Source organism: Galeopterus variegatus, unplaced genomic scaffold, assembly GCF_000696425.1.
Source record: "Galeopterus variegatus unplaced genomic scaffold, G_variegatus-3.0.2 Scaffold538, whole genome shotgun sequence".
Classification (NCBI taxonomy): domain Eukaryota; kingdom Metazoa; phylum Chordata; class Mammalia; order Dermoptera; family Cynocephalidae; genus Galeopterus; species Galeopterus variegatus.
The window spans coordinates 390,451-416,842 of NW_007726649.1; the positions used below are offsets into that span (position 1 = coordinate 390,451).

The window sequence follows — 26,392 nt, forward strand, 5'->3', positions numbered from 1 at the left end:
GGTAAGCTCAGGGTGATTGGCTACACGATGGTGCCTTTAACTAGGAAGGAGACAACAGAAGTAAGGCTGGGGTTCGGAAAGACTTGGAGTTATCATTGGAGCTATTCTAGCTGCTTTATGGGTTAAATAGTGTAAGGGGGAGATCAGGATCTCCATCCATCTCTTAAACCCCCAGATCTTCCCTTTAAGATTAAAGGATGCTAATATATATATGATAATCAGACTCAGGTCACCAGAGGAGACAAGTTTACCTTTAGACAGGAGCAATGTGAATTAAAATACCAAGTAGGTAGGGATCTCTAGTCTCTGAAGAGTTCTAGCGCTCGCTTACTTGGGCTGTGAAAGGGTCAGCTCATTCTCTCTCTTTCTGTACAAGAAACTTTAAAAAAAAATATATTTAACAGCTTTATTTGTATGTATGTGACATACAATAAAATCCATATATTTAAAGTGTACAATTTGAGAAGTTTTGACATGCATATACCCATTTATTTTTTGCTTTCTATTTCATTAGTTTCTACTCTGGTCTTTATTATTTCTTTTCTTCTATTTATTTTAGGTTTAATTTGCTCTTCCTTTCTAATTTCTTAAGGTGGACACTTAGGTTATTTATTTGAGACCTTTCTTCATTTCTAGCAGACATTTGGTGCTATAAATGTCTCCCTAAGTACTGCTTTAGCAGCGTCCCACAAATTTTGATATGTTGTATATTTGTTTTCATTCAATTCAAAACATTTTCTAATTTTCTCTTTGATTTATTTTTTTTTGGCCTTATGAATCTGGAAGTGTTCTATATAGTTTAGAGATATTTGAGAATTTTTCCAAATATACTTTTGTTATTGATTTCTAATTTAATTCCATTGTGATAAGAGAATATGCTTTGTGTGATTTGAATTCTTTTAAGTTTATTGATACTTATGTATGGCTCAGAGCATGCACTCTACCCCCCACCTCATGAATCTTGAGGATTTCCAGTCTGGCTGGTATGACAAACACTATTCCTAGCCCAGTATTAGCACTTGCTTCCTCTAATCCTTTCCATTAGTTTGGTTCCTGGTTTTGGGTTCCTGGTTTCCTCACATGTGTTCACTCATCAGTACTTAGCAGAATACTCAAGGGAACTCTCTGCAGATCTCCCACATTTCTCTCTGTGAATTCCTCTCCTTTACAGTATCCTGTTCTCAGAATTCTAGCTGCCTCGGTTTTCCTGGACTCTCAGTTCTTTCACCTCAGTCCAGGAAGTCTGCTGGGCTCTGCCTTTGTCCCCCCTCTCTGTGCTGTGGTCTGGAAACTCTGTCAAAGCATTAAGCTGGGGCAATCATAGGGCTCACCTCATTTTCTTTCCTGCTTTTCAGGAACCACTGTTCCTCCTTGCCTGATGTACAGTGTCTTGCAACTGTCTTTCTATATATTTTATCTGTTTTTGGTTGTTTCAGATATGAGGGTAAATCTGATCCCTGTTACTCTCTCTTGATTGAAAGCAAAGTTTGCCCATCTCTCTCTTTCTTTCTTTCTCCAAGAAGCTAGGGGTGACAGAATTGTTTCCTACACTGGAAGAGACACCTGGCCATCTCTTACTGCCTCATTCTCTTTCACATGTCAGCCAGACCAAGGGCTGCAAGCTTCTCAGCCACAGCTAAGGCAAGCCCTGGGGCTAGAAATTTGTATTTGTCAACTTTTTGCTGTGGTAACAAACAACTCCAAATCTAAGTGGCTTACAACAACAAACATGTATTTCTTGCTCACATTATATGAGGGCTGCATTTGCCTTCAGTTCTGCTGGACTCAGCTAGCTTGGCTTGGTTCAACTGGGCTTGCCCGGGCTCGGTTCTGCTCTATGTGCCTTTTTATTCCAGAACTGAAATGCTATTTCCTTGGTGGACGTCAAGAGCAAGAAGCACATGGCCAAAGCAGGCAATTCTGCTTAGTCATGGCATACCTCATACTTGTGCACATTCCATTGGCCAGAGCAAGGCAGTAGCCAAGGCCAAAGTCAAATGTGAGAGAAAGTACACTTTACTTACAGGGAGCGTGGCTGAGAAAAAAAATAATAATTATGAGCAATTACAATCTTCCACAGTATCAAAGACTTGTTCTTTATTACTATATTTTTTCCACTGTATGCTCTGCTAGCATAATGGAACTTTCTTCATAATACTGACCACATCACAGTATTTCACAGATTAATTTTAATTTGGCATTTATGTTATTCTTTGTCTTCCCTCCACTAGAGAATAAGCTTCATAAATGTAGGCACAGTGTCTGGCACACAATAGGAAGTAAATAATGATTGTATGAATGAATGAATGTCTTTTTTCTGCTTACTTTTCCATGTCACTAAGGGGCATGCTAAATGCCATTTGGTTAGAAACTGTTTAGGCTGAACCAGCCTAGGACCAAAAGATGCTACATGGTCCAGCCATGGTTACTAGAGAGCTCAGGCCTCATACTTGGCTCAAGTATAGACAACGAAGTAGGGCTTTGCTTTTCTTTGCTATTGTTTGTTGTACACATTCTTGCGGCTATAGGGAGCTGGGGTTTGGAGCAACACTCAGGCATTCCTAGGTTCTTGGCACAATTCTGAATGAATACCTTCCATAACCACACCCAGTTTTAATACCTGGTATACTGAGTGGCAGCAAGGGAAGCAGATCACCAGGTGAGAAGATCAAGACTCCTGCGCTGAACAAGAACTTTACATTGCATCCCTATGGGCCACAAGGACTGGGTGGGCTCCAGCTGAACTCCAGTATAGAATTTTTCCCTGTTAGTATCACACATTTGGAGGTAGTACTGGATTGGCTGCCCCAGATTATACTGCTTTGAACTGCATCTCAGAGTGACATCTGGAGATCCACATAGGGTATCCTTGGGCACAGTAACCTCGGGATCCACATAGCACATTGCTGAGTACAATAAGCTCTGAGATTCATATAGCACATACTTGGGCATCGCAAATCACCATGACCACTTATTTTTAAGTTGGCTTTGCTATGTCCATGTGGGAGCAAACTTAGAGAGGGATCCAGAATATTGGTAATGATCTATTTTTTAAAGCTGTGTAGTAGATACACAGGTTTTTGTATGAAATGTTACTGTAAACCGTATTTATACGTGACGTATGTTCTTCTAAATATATATTAAATATTTTACAATATAAAAATGGAAAAATGGGAGAAATACAGATTACAACTAAAGTGAGATTCCATTTTTATCCATCAGATGGGAAAATATCAAGTAACTGGTGACACCCCATGGTGGTGAGGAAGAGAAAAGCAGGCATGCTTGTAAGCTGGGAGATGTAAATTTGTAGAATCTTTAAGAATTGCAAATTGGTATACCTATCAAAAGTATATCTCTTTGTTCATGTAATTTCCCTTTATGAATATATTCTGTAGATATACCTACCCCAAGACTAATGTGCTCAAGGATATTTGGTGAAGCTTTGGTCATAACAGCAAAAGATTGGAAAGATTTAAATGTCTGTAAAGACGAATTGATTAAATAAAAGGCACAGTTGTGAAGCTCTTAGGAAGAATAAGGTGGTTCTTTATCTATTGGTAAGGAATGAATTCCATAATGCTAAGTGCAGAAGTAAAGAAGGGAGAGAAGGAGAGAGGGAGGGAGGGAAGGAGGAAGAAAGGAAGGGAGGGAACGAAGAAGGGAAAATTCCAAAGGGAAATGAATGGTGCTCTTGAAAAGCAGCAAAAGAAGGCCGGCCCGTGGCTCACTTGGGAGAGCGTGGTGCTGACAACACCAAGTCAAGGGTTAAGATCCCCTTATGGGTCATCTATGGAAAAAAAAAAAAAAAAAAGGCAGCAAAAGAGTTGAGTGTGGCTGAATTGAAGAACTTGTGAAAGGACCTTGAGAGAGATAAACTGGAAATAAAAGCAGTAGTGAGGTCCTGAAGAACCTTGAATACTATCCTAAAAGCTTGCCCTTTTTCTTGAAGAAACTGGAGAGCCCCCGATTAGAAAATGATTGGGTCAGAATTACTGTAACTCCACTGCACTGGGTGGATAAAGACTGAAGGAGAAGAATCAGATGGAGGTAAAGAGGCCTATTTGGAAACCAGGATCAATGGCAGACTCAGCATGGAGAGGAAAAGGAAGAAGTGAGACGGACCAGATCCACTACACAACTGGACATGAGGATAAGAGAGAGGAAAGACGCCGGGATGTTTCTCTGATGTTTCTGGGATGTTTTACGCTGGTTTGCAGTGTAGGTGGAGGTTGGCAACAGCAAACGTAATAGACTTGGCCTCTAATTTTTAGCATGGGAAAAGCTCAGGCAACACTCCAGAATTTGAGGAAGCACAATTTTAGTCAATTTTACTGTATTTGTCAATATTTTTCTAATAACAAAGTATGTAATACATGACAGAGAAACTCTATACCATTTCCAGTATTTATTTCTTAGAAGATTAGAGACGAGGCAATTATATAAAGACAAGAGTTGTTTTGTTTTTGTTTTGTGTCCCAGCAGGGACACATTCTGATTCTTGGTGGTATTGCTGTTTGTTTGTTTAAATAGCTGAAGGCAAGTCTGAGCAGTGATTTATTCATATTAGAATCAGTTTGAGAAAAATCCCAAGCTGCAGATAGATACTGGCATTCCAGAGCACTCTTCATTAAGATGCGAGAGAGGAAAAATAGCCAAATGATAAATATAACATAACACCAACTAATATGCCAAGGAGGAAATAACTGTAGAATTTCATTAGTATTTAAAAGTAATGTCCAGAAACTGTGAGTAAGGAGTTTAAGGGCAAATTCGAAGGGTGGTGAAAATAAAATTGAAGGCTCCAGGCAGTTTCAGAGAGAAATAGGCAGAGAAGTCTTAGTTTGCTGTCATTGCAATTAACAAGTCCTAATTTACTGTTTAGAATTCCTACTATGTAATTTCTCTGTTGTTGTTGGGTTTTTTTTTTTTTCCTTCCAAGATAGAGGGACATTTTTCTCTGTCTTCTGTTAATGTGGCAGCCATCTTAGGTGGAGTCCATAGGAATATAATATTTACAATAAGAGACATGCTGGTTTGCACCTCTCCTCAACCCTAGTCACCGAGAACATCCTCACAAGCCAGAGGGCATGCTCAGACTTAGAAGACAGGATGGTAAAAGAGCCATGGAAACAAGAGAAGCTGCTGAAGCCAGAATGAAAAAGGATATATTAGCTGTCTTAAAATAATAACGCTATGAATGACTCCATGAGGTCAGAGTAGGAGTTTGCAAGGGTCAAAGCCAGAAGCCAAGGGAGACATCCAGCTCCATTTACAGCAACGGGAGTCAGTGTTATCTAAAGAATGGGCTGCCTCAGGAGGAGAGAGTGTCCTACCAGAAACCCCAAGATTTCCCAGTCACGTAGGGTATTTGTCTAAAGGTTATAAGCAATAGAGGAGACACAGGACTAGAAGATTCTAAGGATTCTTGGTGATTCTAAGAGCCCATATTTTCTTAACCTGATTAAAACAGGGTTTTAAATTTTCTAATTGTTAGAGTCTGATATGATTTTAAATAAATTAATTAGAGGGATTTTTTCAAAGATGACTAGTTTATGAGAAATGGTAAGAGATAACGAAGAAATAATGAGTGATTTTAGAAATCAAATCAGTACAATTTTTTAAAAAATAAAAGATTGAATGTCTTAAATGTATGTGTGAAATATGATTTGGAACGGTTCTTGTTTTAATAATCACACACACACACATTTCCGGCTATTCTAAAAGTCTTATTTTAGTGACTTTTCACTTATAGATACTGTAAGGAGGGAAAAAAACCTTGGGCACTTCAACAGATTAACCTAATTGAATTATAGATTTGTAGAGGAAAGGGGCATAAATAATTAAACACCTAACATTCCAAGTCAAATATTAGACTTTCTCTTAAGGTTAGCATAATTCAGAGGACGCCTTGGTGGTTCTCAGCAGAGACCGCTCAGCAGAATCACCTGTGTCTCTTTATAAACACACACATGCCCTGGCCCCGTCCCAGACCTGTGCATTTCTCTGACAGTCTATTAGTGAAGTTGAGCATCTCTTCATATGTTTATTGGCCACCTTCTTTGAATTACCAATCCCTATCATTTTCCTATTTTTTCTTTTTTATTCTTTTGATTTATAGGATCTCTTGGTTTATTAGAGATGTGAAACAATTCTGTTACATCTGTTACAAATGTTTTTCTCTCATTTACTTTTTGTTATGTTTAGGGTAAACATTAAGATTAAACTGATAAAATTGTCATTTTATAAATTTAGCATGTTCTTCAAACAGTTGATTAGAGCATTTCTTGTAGTTAACAAAGCTGAGGTTTCAACCAAATGAAAATGATAGAAATGATCATCTAAGATACTCATTTTTTAACATACCAACGGAGTTTTCTCATTATAAAATTCTTGAACATCCTTAGTACTTGACAAAAGTACTAAAAATTTCTCAATATCTTAATTTAAAATGGACACTTTTAGATACATATTCTTGTTTCTAGCACATTGTGTACATATTGTCTTTTGAGTTTGGAAAAACAAAATGTAACATAACTCCCCCATCTCTATTGGCTTTTTAACTAGCTTTAAGTGGAAATATAAATCGCTTTCTTTTTTTTTTTTTTTCAAAGATGACCAGTAAGGGGATCTTAACCCTTGACTTGGTGTTGTCAGCACCACACTCAGCCAGTGAGCGAACCGGCCATCCCTATATGGGATCCGAACCCGTGGCCTTGGTGTTATCAGCACCACACTCTCCCGAGTGAGCCACGGGCCGGCCCATAAATCGCTTTCTTTTCTAGAATTCTCAGTTGTTCAGGTTAGCCTCTTTGATCCCTAATCTAGTAAGAAACACTCCCTCTGATTTTTCCCTTTGCATTGCTAATGACGGGATGAGGAAGGGGGAGGGGTCCTAATCTCAAAGTGGATTCGAGGGTAATAGTTTTTCAGTCTTGATATGTCACTTTTCTCTTAGTCTCCTTTTAAACTGATGTGAATATTCTTCCTGGTCTTTTTCTATTCCTCTTTTGCAACTAGCTAAGTATCTCTGTAATGACTTTTATAAAATAAGTTCAATTTATTTATTTCAAATAAAAAAATTTTTTTTCTATTTTTGAAGGCTGGCTGGTAAGAGGATCCAAACTCTTGACCTTGGTGTTACAACACCACATCTAACCAACTGAGCTAACCGGCCAGCCAAAGTTCAGTTTATTTTTAAAAAAACATATCAAGTTCTTCCTACATGCAAGAAACTAAGAGCAAAGAGATAAACAAGGCATGTCTTTGCTCCTAAGTAGCTAAGAGAGCAGGCAGAGGATACAGATGCTGTGATAGAATAATAGCCCCAAAGACGTTCACTCCCTGGAACCTGTGAATATGTTATCTTACGTGGCAAAACGGACTTTGCAGATGTGACTAAGGTGAAGGACCTTGAGTTAGTAAGATTATCCTGGATTATTCAGATGAACCCAATCTAATCACACGAGTCTTTACAAGCAAAGAAACTTTCCCAGCTGTCAGAGAACCAGAAAGATGAGAAGGACCCAACCTGCCATTGCTGGCTTTAAAGAAAGAGGAAGGGACCACAAGCCAAGGAATGTGGGTGGCCTTTAGATGCTGGAAGAAGCAATGAAACAAATCCTTCCCCAGATCCTCAAGAAGATACACAGCCCTGCAGATACCTTGACTTTAGCCCAGTGAGACCCTGGTAGAAATTCTGACCTAAAGAACTGTAAGATAATACAGTGGTGTTGTTTGAGCCATCAAGTCTGTCATAATTTGTTACAGCAGCAAAAGGAAATTAGTGCAGATGTTCCCCACTTAGTGCAAAGCATCTCAGCCTGCGGTCAGTGCAGAATGGAAGCATAAGCAAGTGCGTTGGGTCCTCAGTGTTGGAGGCGAGTGGTCCAATTGATAGGGATGAGAGGGCACCGCAATGGAAGAGGCCTTCAAGTCATTCTTAAAGCATTAGAATTTGATCAGTCACAGAAGGAAAATGATACTTCAGACAAAGGGACAAACACCCCAGTCAGCATTACCACATGTTTACACACCAATTTTCTATGTGAGCAAAGTTGTAAAAAGCTTGAAAAGGGAATATAAGTACTTCTGCTTCTGTCAGGATAGGAGCCTAGATACTCTGCAGCATTCATCTTCTTTCCAACAACATGGTGACTAAGACAAACGGTCCCCAACTTCTGACAGTAAGACTTACAATAGTTCAATTTACAATTTTTTGACTTTACAATGGTGCGAAAGTGATACACATTCAGTAGCAACTGTTCTTCAAGTACCATACGACCACTGTTTTTTACTTTTAGTACAGTGTTCAATAAATTACATGCGATATCCAACACTTCATTATAAAGTAGGCTTTGTGTTAGATGAGTTTGCTCCACTGTGGGCTAATGTAAGCATTCTAACCACATTTAAGGTAGACTAGGCTAAGCTGTGATGTTCAGTAGATTAGGTGTATTAAATGCATTTTTGATTTACCATATTTTCAACTTACAGTGGGTTTATTGAGACATAACCCTATTGTAAGCCAAGAAGCATTTGTTTATTTTTTAACGCATTGCTGGCCTTCCAGGAAATAAGAAAATGCCTAACGCCCTCCATCCCATGACAAAAAAAATATGGTAAAAGCTATTTATGTAGCTAATATCCACTTTCATGACAAGGACAACTAAAGAAGATGAAGCAATTTTTTTTTTTTTTTAAATCACATCAAAATCACCAAGGAGTTAATAGGATCATAAGAAATTAGCAGACATGAAGATGGGAATCTAGAGGTAGGGCCAGCTCTCAGAGTAAGTTTTGTCCTGGGGAAGTTTCCCACCCAGGAAAGGTGGCTGAGAGGCTGACGTGCATAAACAGGGAACAAAAAGTGCTAGTCACAGAAGGAAAGATGGGTAAAGTTGACTGCACTAAAATAGAGAACTTCTGTTCATTAAAACAAAAAGAAAAAAGAAAAGTAGAAAAACAGGCTACAAAGATGTTAGCAACACAAATAAGCAAAAGAATTAGACCTCAGCATACATAAGCACTCCAAGAATTCAATAAGGAAAAAGACTAACAATTCACTACAAAAATCTTCCCCAGTTATAAACAGGCATTTTACATAAGCAGCAGCACAGACAGTAAATAAACATGGTAAGACGACATCAGACAAAGGCAAATTAAAACGAGACACCATTTTATAAAATAATAACCCATTCAGAAAATTAAGAAGTCTGATAACAGTAAGTGTTGATGAGAATATCAAGCAATGGGAACTCATGCATGAATGGTGGGAATTTGTAATAAATGGTTCAAACATTTCTAGGAAAAGTTTGGTATATTATACTAGTTTTGAATGTTTACACAAAACTCCACTTTTACACTGCAACTCCACTTTTGGGTATGTATCCTAGAAAAACACTAGCATATGAATACAGAGAGACATAAACAAAAGCATTCATGACAACACTGGTGGAATAGTGAAAAAAGTGAAATGGAAATGATTTAATTGATCATAGACAAGGCAGTGGTTAAATGTATCACGGGGTATATTCACACAAATATTATACAACTGTGAAAGTAAATAAATGTGTATGAATTATAATGTAATCTACCAAGTTGCAAAGAGTTACATATTGTGACACAAATTTTCCAAAGCTCAAACAAAACTGAATAATAAATTATTTGGGAAAACATTTACACGTGGTAAAACATGGATTAATCATAATGTTGAATGAAAATAGCACGTTGCAGATGATTAGAATACGACACCATTTTTATAAAGCTGAAAATAAGACTAAATATGTATTGTATAGAGATATATATAGTTTAACATGTAAAAGTACATTATAAAAACAATAGCAAATTAACATGGTAAACACAAAGTTTAAGATGGGCTATCCCTGGCATGGAACAGGAGACTGGGGTAGTGGAGGGGGACAGAGGAAGCTTCAAGAGAATTGGTAGTGTCTGATTCATTCTCTTGGTGATGTGTCCACTTGTGGTCATCTTATTATCATGTTTTTTAACTTATGAGTATGTCACATATATTCTTTGGTAGTACCAAATATTACATAATAAAATTTTAATTAAACCACAAAAATTGTAATATTATTTTTGTTAAGATGGCTATTTTTCAATCTCCTTCTTCCTTGAGGGCTCTTTATCATGCTGTTGAACTTGAATGAAGGTCACAAGGCCTGAAAGAAAAAGAAGTGTGTTGTGAGATGATATATACAAGGCTGTCAGCTCAGAATTAATGGTCTCCCCAGACTGAATGTCACACAATTATAAAATGACAGAGCCAATTCTCCATTACTCTTCATTACTCATATTTCAATGTAGTGGCTCATTTTTCAGTATGAGTCCTGTCTTTAAAACTCAAGACTGGATGTGGACTTCAGGTGGTTCTTGGCTGTCAATCCACCTATAAAATTGAAAGTCCCATTCACATATTTTAAAGAAAGGGTGTTAAAAGTTCCTTGTCCAAATATATAGTTTAAACATATAATAAAGGCTTTGTTACCAAACATTTTGGAGAAATGGGGAGTGACAATTTGCAATATATTTGAGTTTGTTTTAACTTACAATTTTAATTCAGATTAGTTTTGGGGCAAGTGAGGCAAAAATCTACCCTCAACATCCACACTCCTATCCCAGCACACATGCATAAACATATTCCCATCACTTCTGATTTTCAAGCCAAAATTCTTCCCCACCACCTACCTGCTACTGGCAGGGGCTTGAGGGGGTTGGGGTAGTGGGTGGGGGTTTGATCCAACATAACACATACAATAGGAATTAGTGGGAATCAGAATCACATTTCAGATTGTGAAGTAGACAGAGCCTGTGTACTGGAGTTACACAGCCCTAAGCCCATATTCTGAGCTCTGCCACTCTTTAGTTGGGTGACCACTCACAAGTCACTAAACTTCTCAGAGTCTCAGCTTCCTCACCTGTAGAAGTGGTTAATAACATCTACATCCTACAGTTGTTGCAAGAATTCAATTACATTTATAAATTGTAAATACTCAGTATAAACACAAATTCTGTGATTTACTTATATTGGGTGAATACATTGAAAATTAGAGGTTTTTTCTAGGCTTTTGATAGAGATGATTAATTTACTTGCTCATCCTTGAATGCAGATTTCTTGACATTCTTTTTCACTGTGGAATCTATTTCCTGAGCCATTACAGCCACTGAACCAAAAGCGGGCACAAGAGTTGACCTGTCTGTCATAATACCATCGAACCACATATTCACCACAGTTTCCAGGCTGCAAGGCTTCCAAACATCTAGGATCTAAAGTGAGAAAAGGATAATGTGTTATCACAGGTTTTTCTTTTACTGAAGAGATGAATACTGAAAGCTTTATGAAGTTATATTTATTCTCCTCGCACACTAACAGCCAAATAAGAAAATATGACCCTAAGTTAGTGAGAGAAAGGTTCCCTAATACCCAAAATATTCCTCCACCACCTGAACGCTACCACTAGATACTTTGAAAACATAAAAGTATTTTATCTTCATGGAACCCGTTAAAAATGCATATTTCCCAGAAAGCATAAGTGAGACTTCATTAGCTAATACTTTTGTAGGGATTAGTTGAGAGGAGAAAGATAGAACTTCTTTATGTTGCATTTGATTTAAAATCAAATTAATATTTGTTATGAAAATGATTTTAGCCTTCTACACTATAACCACATGTAACTGTGCCACTAAAAACAGAAAACCTTTTAAGTTATTAAAAAAAAAGAAGTAAAATGAGGGGCTCTCTATATCACAACTCTTTTAAAAAGGGTAGCTTTTGCAGGAAACTGAAAACAGGATGTGAACTTCTAATATCAGTTTATTAATAAATTTCAGAAATGCATCCACTAGAAAAGCAAAGGAGAGCTGTAACAATAAGGCCATATTGCACTAATGAGGTTCCTTTAATCACAGAGCTTCCCATTTGTTAAATCCCTTTTTATTATTCCATACTCCATAAGGCCTTGATTAGTATTTCCTACCTGAGGAAGTGATTCCAAAGTAGGAGAAGCCAAAAAAAGACCAAATAGGTACTTGCTGTCTGAGATTTTTACTCTGTGATATGGTTTATATGTCATAAGCTTCATTCCTCAATAGCAAAATCGTCTCCATCTCCCTTAGTCATTTCCCCAAATTTGGGGTATATCTCAACTCATTGATTTTCTAAGACTAACCTCCAAATCTACCTCTCCAATTAAGATTCCTTAGACCAAATGGAAAGGAGCAGTAGATTTCCACTATTTCTGCTCTTAAAAACAAAAACTAAATAAATGTATCGTGCGTAACTTGTTTTTAAGCCAATCTAAGCTTCTTTTGGGCACAGATGCTATCTGCCTTGCATGTTCTGTGGAAAATTCATATAGAATGATGAATTTTTTATAGACATTAACTCCATAGAAAATATGTTAATGAATCAGGATCTAGATTTTAGCTTTTTTCTCCTTTCTGTACAATCAAGTGAAAAACTCAAATGCCTACATGTGTGAAGGGCATGTGTAAGGCAATAGGGAGCGGTAGGGACCACCGCAAACAGAACGCAATTTTCTCTAAAGGCATCAAATTAAGATAATACTAAAACACTATAAGAGCTTTAAAAATGTTTACAGACCAAATTTATTTCACAGCCAGCCAGTTTTCAAATTCTATATATAATCCAGTGAAAAATATTTTTTGTCCTCCCTGTTTAGAGTCATAACATTTTCTCTCTGAATGAGATTCTAGAGACCATCCTTCCTGCACCTTCCTCCCATTGTAGATACAGCAGCTGCCTGGCAAATTTCTCTTACCTTTGTGCCCCAACTTTTCTGACTGTGAAACCAAAATGGGTCTTGGAGTTGTGGTTTCCATACCCTCTGCCCCATTCTCAGGGGTGCTGAGCAATGGCCCATGGGTGGTGACAGCCTCGGATGAGGTAGTAGTGGTGGCCAGACCATCAGCCCAGGTAGGCTCTGGGAGCTCTTTCTCTTCATCCTGGGCTCCAGGGACAGTGAACTACACAAAAAAAATCACATTTTTTGCTTCCGATAATACCAAGTCAAAAGAGTTTGCTTTGGGGAATATTTAAGGAAAGTTCAGCATTGCTGTGTCTCTCCAACTCTCTGATATTAACTATTTCAAATAAAAGCTCAGGAAATGATGCCTCTCCTCTGTGTCATGCATCCCTGAATACCTAGGTAGTGGACTTTCCCACCACTTCTCGTGAGTGTATGCGTGTGTACACACACACACGCTGACCACATCCAGGCACAGGTGCTTTTTGTGCTGGACCTTCTGGAGAGATCTGCATGCAGGTGTAAAGATGTGAGGTTGAGAGTTTACCTTCATTCTTGTCTTAGTCACTGCTATTAGGAGGGAAACAATCACTAATTTTGTAACTTTTTTATAGCCCTTTTCTCTCCATTTTTTAACATTAGAGAACTTAATGTATTCCAAAATATCTACCATGAACTCAATCCATTGTGAGACTGGGAATTGGGGTGGCAGAGGACAATAATACAGCGAAATAAGAACAACAGCAATCACTTTTCATCTTATTTGACTGCTTACCCAAATCTTAGCTGAAAACACCTTTTGCCTGCCCTTCCTCCCCTCCAGACCCCAGCCAATGCCAAACACTCTAGGATGTTTAGCCTCTAAGAAGTTCTGAGAAATGTTTCATATCTAAAGAACAAAGGATTACAATTTCAATAGCAAATTTTCTCTACTAAAACTTCCAAGTTTCACCTACATTTATGATGTGCAATAAAACAAAAAAGGTGTTTTGCCTTTAAAAAAAAACATGTTAGTTATTTTTTACTGTAATTGCCAGGAGCCATGCAAATCTTTTATAACTATGTTCTTTTCCTTTTTCTTTTTTTTTTTTTGCTTGGATCCCATCTTCATGGAGTTGAGTCACTCATTCACTTCAGTCCTGGCTCAGTCCAGTTATTTATCCTTGCAAAGCCATCTCTTGTTTGTTTGCTTTTTTTATTTATTTAAATAGGCAAATCTGAGAAGTAGGCTTGATGCTTTTTCTTATTCAAGGTTCTGGACCAATTGGCTGTGACCTGAGCCAACTGTCATCATGAGTTGTCCTCTGCCATTTAAGCTGTTCTATTGCCTTTGGTTCTGTACATACACACACACACACACACACACACACACACACACACCATGGAGGGTGCTAGTTAATTCTATTAATTACATATGTGTATTTTTACAGTGATTAAAGTGCCACCAGGTGAGACAGAGCAAATATTTTCATTAGGATTGGCCATGAGTCCTATATATGGGGCACTCAATTCAAATATAATATACCTATGGTAAGTTTTCACTGGCCCCAAAACAGAACTTCTGGTACAAATGGAGATAAAACTGTGTAGATCACTGGAGATTCTTTCAGAATGATCCTGTGTGTACATATGGCAATTTGAATGTAAACTTTTGTTATTATTGTAGAACTAGAGAATTTTAAGGCTAGAGGGAAACTTTCTCAGTTCTTCATTTTCTATTGGGGGGAATCTAAAGCTCCAAATGATTAAGAAACCTCCCAAAAGTTATCGGTAAGCTAGTGGCAAAATGTGAGAAAGGCCCTGTCTCAGGAGAGAAATACTGTTGGTTTTGTTTGCACATATTTTCTTTAAAGCAGGAGATAAGTTAAAAGAATTTAAGGAGTCATTTACCAGACATAAAAGCCAAGTGACATTAGTATACACTTCAGATATACTGACTGTAAGGTGAGAGGGCTCCTTTGAAGAAGTGCTCTGGGCAGCATAGTTTTCCAAAAGGAATTAACTCAGCCTTTAAATCTTTACCTCCTTCAAGTTCTGAAGCCTCATGAGTTATTCTTTACCTTGTAAGTTTAGTGATGTGTTTTTTCTTTCTCTGTCACCTAATCATTTGTAAATTTTGATAACTGTAACATTACATCATTCCAGAAGCAAAATTAATTTTTTAAACAAATAGAATTAATTTCATCAATCTTCTGGCGCAATGAGATTTCAGATTATTTAAACAAGTACATAATTGTTACGGTTTGCAACTTTTGTAATTTTCTTCCTTATTATAGAAATAAATACGTTCATTGAAGGGAATTTTAGAAAATATGGACAAGCAAGAAAAAGAAAATAGAAATCAAAAGTAATTCTACTTCGCAGAGATAATCATTGTTGATGCTCAGGTGTTTCTCCCCTGGTCTTTTGTTTTTTTAATATGCATTTTTTTTAACAAAAAATACTGTATATTTCATATTCTATGTTATATGCTGTTTATTTTTTTATAATATATATGATCATTCTGTATATTTCACTGCAACTCTATTACACTTTTGAAAATATATAACTACAATGGCCTTTTTTGAACTTTTTGTTTTCCTGTCATAAAACTCATGACTAATTGCTGGATCAAAGAACACACATATTTAAGGCTTTTGAGAGAAAGTCCCTTCCAAACGATTTTTGGAATTTGCACTCGCTAGTAGTGTCTTTACTACCTATAATTGAAAAAAAGTGAAAATTTCCAGTTTGATAAGTGAAAACTTCTTCAGCGGCTCCACAGCGCGGCCAGTCTGTGCTGTCCACACATTTATAACCTCACCTTCCACTACTCCCAGCACATCTTGCCAGCGCCTTTCACTCCTTCATTCTCTTTATTCTGCCTCTGGCTCTCAGAAGCAACACTCCCACTCCACCCTCCCTTCCCTCTCGACCAGGAAGGACAGAATTAATTACCAGAAACAACTCTTAGCCCAGAGAGGGCACTAGAGGACTCTACATGACAAGTTTTACTCACTAACCTTATCTTCTATTAGTTCCCCCATATATTCACCTTCCCCAACTTACTGCCTCAGAAACTTAAAGTCCTTTTCCTTTGTCTTGTCACTCCTCTAAAATTTATTGTTCTTTTGCTAAGACGCTGTATAAGCTCAAGCTCTAATGGCCCCTTTGAGTTACTCATCTCTGAGTGCTCCTATGAGCACGGGTGATGCCTGTGTTAACTTCTGTTTTTCTCTTGTTAACCTGTCTTCTGTCAGCCTAATTTAGAGTCCCAGCCAATGAACCTAAGATGGGTAGAGAAGAAGGGACAAGTTTCCTCCTTTCACTATCTCGTATCATCTCCTGTTTCACATGTATAAATAACACTTTCCTGATAAGAGAAATTAAAACAGGCCACATCCCCTTTCCTTCTTTCTCTCTCTCTTTTTCTTTCCTCCTTCTTTCTCTTTTCTTTTCCTTTTTTTTTTTTTAACTGTATAGCATAGAACAGGCACAATAGTAGCACTGAATAGATTCACAGTGGGTTGGAGTCTTTCTGTTATACTCGTCTTTGGGCTGGACTTAATAAGGATATGCAAAGAGAGGAGAGAGAGACAACTTTGGAATATTTAATTTCTCTAGGCTTCAATGTCATAATTTTTTAAACAAAAAAAATTAGTCCCTAACATACCTTCCGACTCTAAAAGATGGTATTAAGCAGCCCAAATTTAACTGGTAGAATCCACACTAAATTCACAGCAGTGGTTGCCTCTGGAGAGAGGAGGAGGAATAAAAGGTTGGAGGGAGACAAGTGTTAGATAAAAGTTACAGGAGGCCAGTGCACTGGACCAAGCTCCTGCACTAGGCCCCAACAGACCAGACGATCAAAATGGAGACACCTATGCTAAAGTTCCACATCACCAAACCCAAATAAGTGGTTATCTGACCTTTTAAGAAATCAGGAGAGATAACAGCCGATTTCCCAAACAGGCCAGTTTCAATCTTCAACCAGCATCATAACGAAGTTCCCTGTGCTTTAATCCTTACACAAAACAAGCACCCTGAAGTAACCTGATGTAACGCATCAGTTATTTTCTATTGTTCTGTCTCCCTGTTCCTGCCTTACAAAAAAAAAAAAAAAAATAGCTTTGAAATGACTAATCCACTCTTTTTTCTTTGTTTCTGCCTTCTTCAGCCCTCCTCTGACCATAAAGCCAACCCCTGGTGATCAGGTCACCGGAACACTTATTCTATTTTATAGAATGAAGTGTTGCTTGATTCTAGAATCACGAGAAAGCCAATTGAGATCTCTAAATCCGTTGTAATTTTGTCCTTTGACACAAGCCAGGACTTTGTTTGGAGCAGGAGTGAACAAGTAGATTGCTGGTTACTTCTGGGTGATGGGCTCTCAGGTGTTTGCTGTATTTTCTGTTCTTTTATATAAGTCTTAAGCCTGAAAACACGAGCCTGCCTATCAGCTCTGCACAATTCTACTCCTGCCACACTGGCCTGGCTTGGAGGACAGGGATGGTTCCAGCTCCAAGCAGGGTCTCACCATAGTAAAAAGCACAAAAGAGAAGTCTAGGGGCACGTGAGGGGCTGATGCCTGGAGTCCAGGGCTAGACCGTGCAGCTGGACAAGCAGACGTGTTATCATCATTCTCTTTCAGCCTTCGAGCTGATCTTTAAAGGGAGAAAAACAGAGTCAGTTTAGCCTCCCAGGAACATGAATGTATGAGCTAAAAAGGATTACTGACCAAGCACCACACAATTCCAAAATGTCTTTTGGCTTCTGATTCCTGAACAGTTTCCCTGTAATTCATTACCCAGAATTTTGCATATGTTACAGACAAGCTGTTCAAATCTAAGCTCGTGCCTACTCTGGATGAATGCTAATGATCATCTGCATTAGCCCATGTGTTCAGACTTAGCATTTTCCCAGCACTACGGGTCAAAATTTCTCCCATTTGGGTGTGGGAATTCTGATACTGCCAGCTGGCTCTACAACCAGTGCCTTCAAAGGTGCCTGGCTGCTCAGGAGCCCACCTTGATGACTCTTACCAGGTAATAACCCTCTTTGCCAGATCTCTCAGCATGGTGCATAAGGACTTAAACTGAGGGCTCTTTATTTGCATTTTAAGGTTGCTGAGGACCTTCAGGAACACCTTGACCTTGGGCTGCACCTCCCCACATTGACTGCAGTTTCCACAGAAGTGGAATGAGGCAAGATTTTATTCTGTTTAAACCCTCTATATATTTATATTAGTATGATGCCCTTCATTCTGGCATTGTCCAGTAAACGTTTTGAACTGCTGTAATTGTATACTTGTAGAACAGGAAGAACATTCTAATAATAATCTCTTATTTTATAGAGGAGGAAACAGACCTCAAGAAAATAGGTGATTCACCTAATGTCAGGCAGCTGTCAGATTTCATTTCTAAGATGTCATTCATCGTGAGATACCGTATAAATTTTAAAACAGTCTTAAAACATAACCACACACATTAAATAGATCCTGGTGGATCTTGGACGTGACCAGGGCCATTTTGAACAGAATAAGCACAAAATAGTTGCCAGCCCCTCCCTTTGTAAGAAACTTCATGATTTCTGAGAAATAGAAACCCTTTTGCTTCCGCAAGGGTGCAGTTCTCCACCCTGGCTGCACAGCTTCTACATTAGCATAATGCCCCTCCGTGATTGTATCAGCCAGCCCTTGGCACCCTATATAAGCTCTCTCACCCCCACACCTGGTGCTATCTTCCATTTTGAGGGCAGCTCCCTGCTGCTTTCCACTTTGAGTACAGCCCAGCAGATTATTTTCCTTTAATAAAGCTTGATTGGTACACAGCATTTCGGCTTACTTTCTTTCACATCCCAATTTCAGAAATAATAAGATAGGAAAAATGTAGACTTTGGAGTACAGGAAATAAAGTCTTTAGCTTCAGCATTGAGACTGCAAGCCAGATTTTCTCACTTCCAGGTCTAGGGTAATTCTTACAATATGTGTCGTGGGTTTGGGTTTTTTCCTCCTCCATAGGATAGCAGCATCTTATATTCTAAGGGTAAAAAATCTATTATTAGCAGTATATGTTGGTTACACAGCAATTTCTCATAGCAATACTAATAAGTAATTGTTATTTAGGGTTTTATCAAGACAAATTTGAATTTTTTTAACCATCACAATGACAGAGTATTAATTTTATTTTATAAACAAGTAAATCGTAGTATTGACCAATAGAATCACTTCTGTATATGTGACTTAGACAAAGCTCCTTCTAAATAATTAGGTCTGATTTCAGGAAATCAACTTAATTTTTATGTCATTGGAGAAACTAAGGTAAACTGAAGACTAAGGTTGGTTCCATATCTTTTGAAAGTTTCAATAGTACCGATTACAGCCTTTGGATAGGCTACTACATTTAACAGTATTATGTGATTAAACAACCTATAAAATTTTACTTGCATAGGACATTAGAAGAAAATATAGACATGCTCAAACATTTACGTTATTTCTCTACTGTCACGGAGGCTTAGTATCAAGTTAAAATATATGCCATAATATTATAGACAGGTTTTTAAGAAAATTCAACCAAAATGGTATTACATGTAAGTGAAATAATTCAATGATGTTATTTTTAAAGGAGGAAAAAAAATAAAATGACATTATCAACAGGTAATAGATAAACTGGAGAGGATGTAGAAAAGAGAGATGGGACATGAATTATGACTATATGATAGTATTATTAATATATTATTATAATATTAACAGTATTATTAATATAGACAAGAAGTGAAGGGGGAGGGGGAGAAGGGGAGGGAAAAGAGGGTGGAGAGGGGGGAGGGAATGGGGAGGGGGAGGGGAGAAAGAGGGAGGGAAAGAAAAAACAGAGAAAGAGAAAGAGATAGAAACAAAGAGACCAAGACAGCGGAGACTGGTCTGTGGAATAATTTTATTATAAAAAGAAAGAGATAGGATACTAGCAATGTGAATTAAGAGAAAAGTAGTGGCATTTTTTAGACGGGAGAGTCTGAAGTCCATTTACTGACCCTAGGGAAGGGAGCCAGAAATATTGGCTAGAATGGGCCCAACAGTGAAGCAAATTCCCTATCTTGGAAGAGACAGGAGGGAACAGGGCTAAAAGCACAGGTGGATGACTAAAAGGTGTCATATCAGAGATGAGGACAGAGCCTGGGGTCAGATTTGGGGATGAAGAGACACATTCTATTCTTATACCAAGCCCAAATCTGCACAGGAGTCCAGTTCTTGAAACAACTGCCAGTGGAGTGCAGTCTCAGAAGTGGCTTTCTTTAGATGGATCTTGAGGGGATGGAAGGGGAGGAATGCGGCTAGTGGGATGGGGACTGGGGATGGGTTCCACTAAAACAGAGAATGAACTAACAGAGGGTGGGACAGCCAGCCCAGTCGGCCGCTGTGCTAATTTTCTGTAATGTACATGGGTCCAAAACACACATTTTGTTCATGGAAATGAGGAGCCTTATCCTAGACTTAAAGCTATCACTGAACTGTATGAGGATGATATCAGGAGAAAGGAGGGGACTTACTGCTCCCCTTTTCTCCCCCACCCAGCGCAGTAACTACCCAGAGGGGCTCTTCCCATGCTAGCTTGGCTGTGTCCTCACCGGGCTGCTGTACACAGGAATCCCACAGTCTCCCTTCTACCGAGAGGGGAAGAAATCTCTGCTGCCAGTTATCAAGTTACAGTCAGGGAACAATTTTTCATAACACAAAAAAGCTTTTTGAAAGAGTAGGTAGGGGCCGGCCCGGTGGCTCACTGCTACAGTGCGCCGCTTGGGAGCGCGGCGGCGCTCCCGCCGAGGGTTCGGATCCCACATACAGACCAGTTCCCGCTCACTGGCTGAGCGAGGCGCGGGCGCAGCACTGAGGGTTGCGATCCCATTGCCGGTCCCGGTCCCGTACAGGCGCGACACTGAGGGTTGCGATCCGTTGCCGGACACGAAAAAAAGACAAAAAGGAAAAAAAAAAAAAGAGTAGGTAGGGTTTCTTTCCTTTCTACTTCTTCAGAAGGAAAAAAATCTAAAATACTATTACAAGAAACCAGATCCAATGAATAAACACCCTGTGCACTGACATTATTTATTAATGCATTTAAATGACACAAATTAACTTCATGCATGAAATTAATATGCTTATTAGCTTAATGGACCATTGCTGGACATAACCAGTTGACCTGATTAAGTGATGTTTACTTGATGTTATTGCCTAGCTCCCATTAATATCCTGGAAATCTTAACTGGCCAAATCCAGAAAGAATAAAGGGTCAAGGGTTCGGATCCCCCTAACTGCCAGCCACCAAAAAAAAAAAAAAAAAAAAAAAACAAAGAAACAGAAAGATAAAGGAACATGAAGTGTTAAGATTATTAATCCCATAAAAGTTAAGGATTTTTTTTATGTATACAATCTTTTTATAACAGTGCAATTGATATCTTTTATTGAAGAAAATCTTCAGATTTCTTTTTTAGGCCAACAGTTGGCATAGCCTTCATTTGGTTACTAAGCATTTACTGAGCATCTACTGTATGTAAGACAAAGCATTAGATCATGAGTGTGGCACAAAGTTTAATCAGACACAGATCAGGTCTCCAAAGAAATTAAATCCATTAGGAAAGTTAAGGCACATATAAAAATAATTGCTAGCAACATAAAATGTAATAAATTCTAGAATAGAGTATAAATCATTCTGAGATTTCAGGAGAGGGATGGAGTAGAATGGATGTACACGTTCCCATAACTGGCCTGTAAGAGAAACCAGGCAGGGGGCTGCCTAAGGGTTATGAATTTAGTAGAACCCAGGAGCACCTCCTGTTTTCTGTATTCCTCAACACAGCTGTTCCCAGATATTTAGAGTACATCTGAATCATGATCAAGTATCGTTCCACAATTAGATGTAATGCTTAAAATTTTAGTCCTTCTTTGAGGTGGAAACCTATTAATTTAGATTTCATACTAAAGTGTAAACAACTGATGTCAGATTTTCCCCTACAAACAGATTTTGGTAGAAAGAAGAGGAGGAAGGAAGGACAGAGCTAGGTGTCTTAAGGAAGTGATAGAAAGGACAACATGGAAAAGAAAGAGACATAGAAAGGGAAATGGGACTTCTGAAATCATCATTGACTTGTTTTGCAGTATTGCCTAGGGTAGGCTCAAAAACAATCTGAGAATCTAAAGCTTTTGACAGATTCACTTTATTTTACATGTTTATATATTGTAATTATACTTACTAGATAAAGGTGGATGTCATGCACAGAGACATAAATATGTATAACACACACACACACACACACACACACACACGAGTACTTCAGGAAGTTCATGGAAAAATGGAATTAAAAGATCATACGAGTCCTTCCATGAACTTTTTCTGGACCCCATGTATATTTATCAGATTTAAATGTGAATATAAGTGTATGTATGTTTGTTCAGACTAAAAAACTATTAGGAAATACATTGTTTAAAAATTTAGCTTTACCTTGGTATCTCTGCAAAGACAGCCAGGGTGAGAAGCTTTAGAGACAGAGGGGCTATCTGAGAAGCTCAAGTTCAGTGCAAGTTCCCGGTGCCTCAGTCAAAGGCTCCCCGGAGAGACCCCACTGATGCTCAGTTTCCCTCCATGTGGTTCTTGGTGTTATAAATTCAAACAACGCTGGATGTAGTCTTCTATGCCCTCCCCTCCCCAGTTGCTAGAATGCCTCATCTATCATAATCCGTTAGTGTAACTTGTCTCTCAGGGCCATCAGACTTCCTTGGACATGATACCAGAGGCATATGGAGTTGCTGTTTTTCATTGTGTGTCCTAACTGCCTTGGATGTCCCTCAGGCACCTGCACTTTACATAATACAAACTAAATTCATTATTTTCCATTTAAAAAAACCCACCTGCCTCCTATATTCTCCAACTCAGTATATGAGGTTTTAATCTATCCCACCTCCATGCTAGAAACCCAGTAGTCATGCCAAAATCCTTCCCTCTAACCTCCAATCCATGCAGTTACTAAATTCTGTTAATTCTACCCTAGAATGGCTTTCCAATCTGCACCACTTTTTTATTCCCACTGTCCCTGCCTTAGTTTAGGGCCTCATTATCTCTCACCTGGATGATCGCATTTCATATCCTAGCCTCCAGTCTCCTCACCACCTCCTCCTAGTTATCTTTCACACAGCAACCATATGTCCCTTGCTTTTAAAACTCCTCTATCTCCTGGCTGCCTGGCCTATGTATGAAGTTCAAGCTCCCTGGCTTGACATGTGAAGCCATTTTGAATTCATCCTTACATTACCTGTCCAGCTTTAACTCTCACCATTCTGCTACACACACCCTAGGCTACAGACTGAACTCGTCCTACTTTTTTGAAATGTGATGCCACTTTGGAAACCCCTCTGCCTACATGTTCCCTTTGCTGGAAATACACTTTCCCTACTCTCCCTTTGAAAAACTCGCATTCTTAAAACTGGGCTCAATGCCACCTCCTCTGTGAAGTCTTCTGTTATGGACTAAATGTTTGAGTTCCTCAAAAATTCATATATTAAAACCCGAATCCCCAATGTGATAGTATTTGGAGGTGGGACCTTTGGGAGGAAATTAGGTCATGAGAGTGGAGACTTGAGAAGACAGGAGAGAGATGTACTGTGTCTCAGTCATGTGAGGACACAACAAGAAGGCAGCTGTCTACAAGCCAGGAAGCGAGCCCTCATGAAACGTGAGATTTTGGACTTCCAAGTCTCACGACTGTGAGAAACAAATGTTTGTTGTCTAAGCCAGCCAGCCCATGGTATTTTTGTGATAGCAGCCAAAGCAGACTGAGACACTTTCCATTACTCTCTCCTGAAATGAACTGTACATCTCTTGTGCTTCGTCCATAGCTCTGCTAAAACTCTTAGCACATCTTGTACTTATCTGTCTCTCTGAGAGACTGTGGGCTTCTCTTGGGCAGAAATCGTATCTTAGAGCCACCACCTAGCATAGCAGTAAATGATCAATACATGCTACTGGAACTCATTGGTGTTAATATAGTAAAAATGTGATTCAGTGATTATGAGGAGCACTTTAAAGGTGGAGTTGAATAACTGGAACAGAAATCAAATGGCCTGCAAAGCCAAAAGCGTTCAGTATAGGGCCCTTTACAAACGAGTTTGCTGACCCCTGGTATAGACTACATGGTATAAATATTTGTGTTAATTTCAATCTACAATCCAGGGGCAGTCTGTTGACCTAGTTGGAATTACCCATTTTGGAGGAGGTTACTATTTAATCAAATAAAAATATGTTAGAGGCCTTTCTGCCCATTTTTGAATAGGGTGTAAAAATTTAGTGAGTTCTGTAGTAGGCCTGGTACCAGAGGGTCCTGGGTCCAAATACTGATGTGGATATTTCTTGGGGCCTTAGTCTAACTAGACATTTAGCTGGATCCTGATGCTAGAGTACTGTTCCACTTGATGACTCTTTCATATATGTGAAGCCTTTATAAAAGGACAGCACAGAAACTTCATTGAACTTACAGGATAGGAGCATGACTGCTGCGTGCCTGCTTGCCAGAGGATGTTCATATATGCAGTAGTGATCAGTCTAGACTTGCTTTAGTTGTAACTTGGTGGGGAAGAGACTATAGCATTCACTCACCAGTAACTATGAGAGGCTCCAGTTTCCACCTAGAAGAACCTAACAGTCAACTGCTCTTGATCTGATTGGCTTAAGACAGTTCCCAGAAGCTTGCTGTGAGGACAGTCACATCTGTCTCTACATTCAGGAAGTAGTTCTTCTCATGCCACATGACTGGGAAGCTCTGAAACAGAGCACCCACCTTGCACCTTATATGTGTATGGCTCCCCTATCAGTCCCCACACTGAGCACAGGAGAAGGCAGCTGAATGAGCGAGAGCATGGCTTGGAGTGTGGGAGATCGGCCAGTTGAGCGTGTGCATACTTTGACAAAACTTGAGAGGGTACAGTGGGGAGTGGGTGCACAGATGGATAAGGGAGAATCGTGGCCTGGTATGAAAGAATCTGTAGAGCACGGCAAGCGGGTGAATTCAAATAGTATCATGTTAATATATTCTAGTGTTCATGATTTCTTTGGTGGTGACAGGGATATAATATTAAAATATTATTCGCAACATTTAATAAATAATTACTTACAAAATATGGAAAATTTTAAAAATCCCATATTTGTGTTTACAAGCCCCAGGGCTATTTCAGAACTGCAAATCTAGAGTCAAGGTGCTAATACTTAGTGCCAAGGACCCCAAAATGCACATATCCCAGATGATTCTTGACAGTGCAGGACAAGATAATCTTTGATGTAAAACAGACAAAAATACACCATTTTAAGCTCACCAAGTAAGCAAGACAGTTACTTACTGACTCAGAAATTTCTTTTTGAGGCTCTGGAGTAGATTCACTGAGTTTCTCCCCTGACATCCCAAATTCAGGTTGAAGCAGTGATGAACCAAAAACTTGAATGAAGTAGGAATCAAAATCCTCACAAATTTTTGTAAACAATTTTTGCTTCAGGGTGTCTTTTAAAAGAGAAGTAAAAAAGGGAGATGGTAGAAGCAGTAAATCATCACTTAAAACCTAAAGAGATTCACAATCTCCTTAAAAGAAGCAGACAGTGTCTCATTACTTGAAATGAACTGCTAAGTGAACAAAATATTTTTACTTCATCTGCAAGAGGCCATCTAAAATAATTTTATTTAATTTAATAATATATGACAGCAAAAAGAGGAAAAAAAAATGATTTAAGTGCTTGTTTATCCAAAGTGTCAGTAACTGAATTACTTTATGTAAAGAGCTAACCTTACCCATAATAAGTTGAATAGACAATTATCTCTGATTTTAAGAATAGCAAAAGTCCAGCCAGTACAAAAATATATTCCTCACTGGCTGTATCAAATGACTAACTCCTTTAGATAAAATAATAAAGCTCTAAAATATAACTTGTCTCTGAAACATGTAATACTTCTGTCCATTCTAACACATTAACAGCCCAGTGAGATTGAATTTATTAGATAAACTCACCCAGCAGGGTGTTGAGGAAATAGAAAAGCTCTGGTTAGAAAGCTCTGGAGGAGGGAAACAGAAGATGGAAACCTTCTGACCATAGCATGCTGTCCCTAGGGACAGCTGTGCTGGTATCCAGAGCACACGGTATGAGGCACTGAGGGTCTGTGCCCAGCCACATCAGCCCCGTCCCAGGTGGTTGGAGGAGGAAGAACAGAGACAAACTGAAGCCCACAACCACATTAAGCAAAACTTTCATTTACTCCACAAGCTTGCCAGGTATGGGCCCTGCTGCAATGAGTCATCAATTTCCAAAGAATTGGGATATACTTCACTGTAAAAGTGATACTAACTATGATTAACCATAGATGAGTCAGTGTCTTAGGATGCCTCAGGAGTAAATATCAATTAATGTGAAAGGGTAAACTTAGCATAGGAAGCCCATCAGGTTAGTGTTGACTGTGTGATGAATATCCAAAAGATTGTCCTTTAAGATAAATTCCTGACATCAACCTCTTTATTCATCACTATCTATTTTCATAAAAACAGAATAGAACATGCCTTCTAAATAGTCCCAGTAACTTGCAACTTGCATTTCTCATCTCTTTAG

At 38.7% G+C, this 26,392-nt stretch overlaps 1 protein-coding gene across 2 annotated transcripts in view; it reads right to left on the reverse strand.

The window, feature by feature from the left end:
• Positions 1 to 9,471: 9,471 nt before the first annotated feature.
• COL28A1 (collagen, type XXVIII, alpha 1) overlaps positions 9,472 to 26,392 on the reverse strand; it is a 172,275-nt gene continuing 155,354 nt past the window's right edge. The window contains exons 32-35 of one of the 2 annotated variants that reach the window (XM_008569867.1): positions 25,141 to 25,298; positions 12,864 to 13,005; positions 11,110 to 11,286; positions 9,472 to 10,181 (exon numbers count right to left, since the gene is read on the reverse strand). In XM_008569867.1, the coding sequence (XP_008568089.1) occupies positions 11,114 to 11,286; positions 12,864 to 13,005; positions 25,141 to 25,298 (473 nt within the window). In that variant the 3' untranslated portion in view covers positions 9,472 to 10,181; positions 11,110 to 11,113. Of the gene's footprint in view, positions 10,182 to 10,356; positions 11,287 to 12,863; positions 13,006 to 25,140; positions 25,299 to 26,392 lie in introns of those variants that run through there. The other variant, XM_008569866.1, reaches the window with a different exon arrangement.